At 47.0% G+C, this 2,134-nt stretch overlaps 1 protein-coding gene across 1 annotated transcript in view; it reads left to right on the top strand.

The window, feature by feature from the left end:
- Positions 1 to 1,626, top strand: part of LOC119586306 (uncharacterized protein DDB_G0271670-like) — a gene marked incomplete at its 5' end in the record, with an annotated part of 10,097 nt that extends 8,471 nt beyond the window's left edge. The window contains one exon of the mRNA XM_037935019.1: positions 1,483 to 1,626. Coding sequence (XP_037790947.1) covers positions 1,483 to 1,626 — 144 coding nt within the window. The remainder of the gene's footprint in view (positions 1 to 1,482) is intronic.
- Between the last annotated feature and the right edge of the window lie 508 nt (positions 1,627 to 2,134).

Raw genomic sequence — 2,134 nt, 5'->3', positions numbered from 1 at the left:
ATAGTCCTAGAGATTAACTAAGATTTTGTTCCCGTTGCTACACACAGCATTCATTTATCACACAGCCGGCAACACACCACACACACACACCACACACACACACACACACACACACACCACACACACACACACACACACACACCACACACACACACACACACACACACACACAAGCTAAGTGTCACAGATGGCTGCACGCAGACCCGCATTAAGGGGAGAGTTCATCAAGATAAGCGGGTGAAGGATAAACATTATTTGTTTTCGGGGCCGCCCATTATCTTTCAATCAGCGTGCACTGTAACCCCCCCCCCCCCCGCCGTCATAGTTCATCCTCTGGGAGAATTTAGACCCCTTTTTCTTTCTTTTTTACATTTTCCTTGTTTTATGGGTTTTCTTTCTGCCTTTATCTTTCTCTTTTCTCCCTCCCATCTTCTTATCCATCTCACTCTTCCTCTTTCTCTCCCTCTTCCTTTTTCTCTTCCTCTCTGTGTTTGTCTCCCTCCTCCTCTTTCTCTCCCACTTCTTTTTTTCCTTTTTTGTCTCTCTTTCTTTCTTTATCTTTCCCTTTTCTCCCTCCCTCTATCTTATCCATCTCACACTTCCTCTTTCTCTACCTCTTCTTCTTCCTCTTCCTCTTTGTCTAGGATGCCATTAACTTCATACAATCAGTCTTTTGATACAAAAGACCAGTTGGGCTTTTGAGATGTGGACATCCTTGGCCTTGAATGATAAACAGATAAAAAAAGCGTGTTGGCGATCACCGAAGGATTTTCAATGACATTGTGTCTAGGTCACAGGCACGGGGGGGGGGGGGTCGGGAAGGAGAGAGGGGGTGAATAGTAGGGAGGGGGAAGGGAGTGAGCGAGCGACGGCGCGGGATTGGTAAAGGGGGAGGGTGAGGGGGGAAAGAATGAAGGGAGGGTGAGCCAGAGTGAGTGAAAGAGAAGGGGAAGGTGTAGGTGTCATGATGGTAGGGAGGGGAGTGAGGCGGTTGTTGGTATAAGTTGATGGAACGGGGCATGATGTGGTGAGGGGGGGGATCCTCATAACACCTGTCAATCTCACGTCGATTACAGTGTTTTTGTTGTGGTGGCAGGGATGATAAAGGTGGAGAGAAGGAGGGAGGCGAAGGGAAGGAGGGGGAATGGAGGATGAAAGGGAAGGAGAGAGAGAGAGAGAGAGAGAGAGAGAGAGAGAGAGAGAGAGAGGGTGAAGATGGAAAGAAGGAGGGGAGGGAGGGACAGAAGGATAGAGAGAGAAAGAGAAAGAGAAAGGGAAAAGGACATAGAGAGATAGAGATAGAAATAGAGAGAATTATTGGATTTTAGTTACTTTTGTTCATCAGAGCCGGGTTTGGCTTCAGTTATTTGTTTTTATCATTAAGACTGATACATGCAAGTTGTCATCTTCATAATGATGAGCTTTAGGAAGTTTGCTTAGATATTGATTCTTTATGTGTGATGTTTGTGCATCATATTAAAGATGCGAAATGTGATGTTTATGAATATTTTGTTCGTGTTTGACTTGGACGCTAAATATAGCAATTATGCAGCGAATCTCATTAGTGCGACCATGCAGCCACGCACCTACACAGCACATGTGCGGAGATACCCGTGCACACGTTGAAGAGGCACACACATTCTACGCACGTGAACACAAATAATACATGCTAAAAGCACATGAAGATCGCTAACACACACGCACACGCACACGCACCCCCCCCCCCCCACACACACAATCATTTATGAGATGTCTCTCTCTCTCTCTCTCTCTCTCTCTCTCTCTCTCTCTCTCTCTTCTCTCTCTCTCTCTCTCTCCTCCTCTCTCTCTCTCTCTCTCTCTCTCTCTCTCTCTCTCTCTCTCTCTCTCTCTTTCTCTCCTTCTCTCTTTCTTTCTCTTTCTCTCATCTCTCTACTCTCTCTCTCTTCTCTCTCTCTCTCTCTCTCTCTCTCACTCTCGTATTCCCACCACTACTCGCCTTTGCTTCTCCCTCCTCCTTTCTCCCTCCTTCCCTCCCTTGCCCTTCCTTTCTCCTTGCCTCCTTCCCTTTCTCCTTGCCTCCTTCCCTTTCTCCTTGCCTCCCTCCCTTTCTCCTTGCCTCCTTCCCTCACTCACGCAAGTGTGAACAAAAAAT

Source organism: Penaeus monodon, chromosome 3, assembly GCF_015228065.2.
Source record: "Penaeus monodon isolate SGIC_2016 chromosome 3, NSTDA_Pmon_1, whole genome shotgun sequence".
Taxonomy (NCBI): Eukaryota; Metazoa; Arthropoda; class Malacostraca; order Decapoda; family Penaeidae; genus Penaeus; species Penaeus monodon.
Note: the sequence above shows the minus strand (reverse complement) of the source record. Positions and strands in the feature narration are given on the sequence as shown.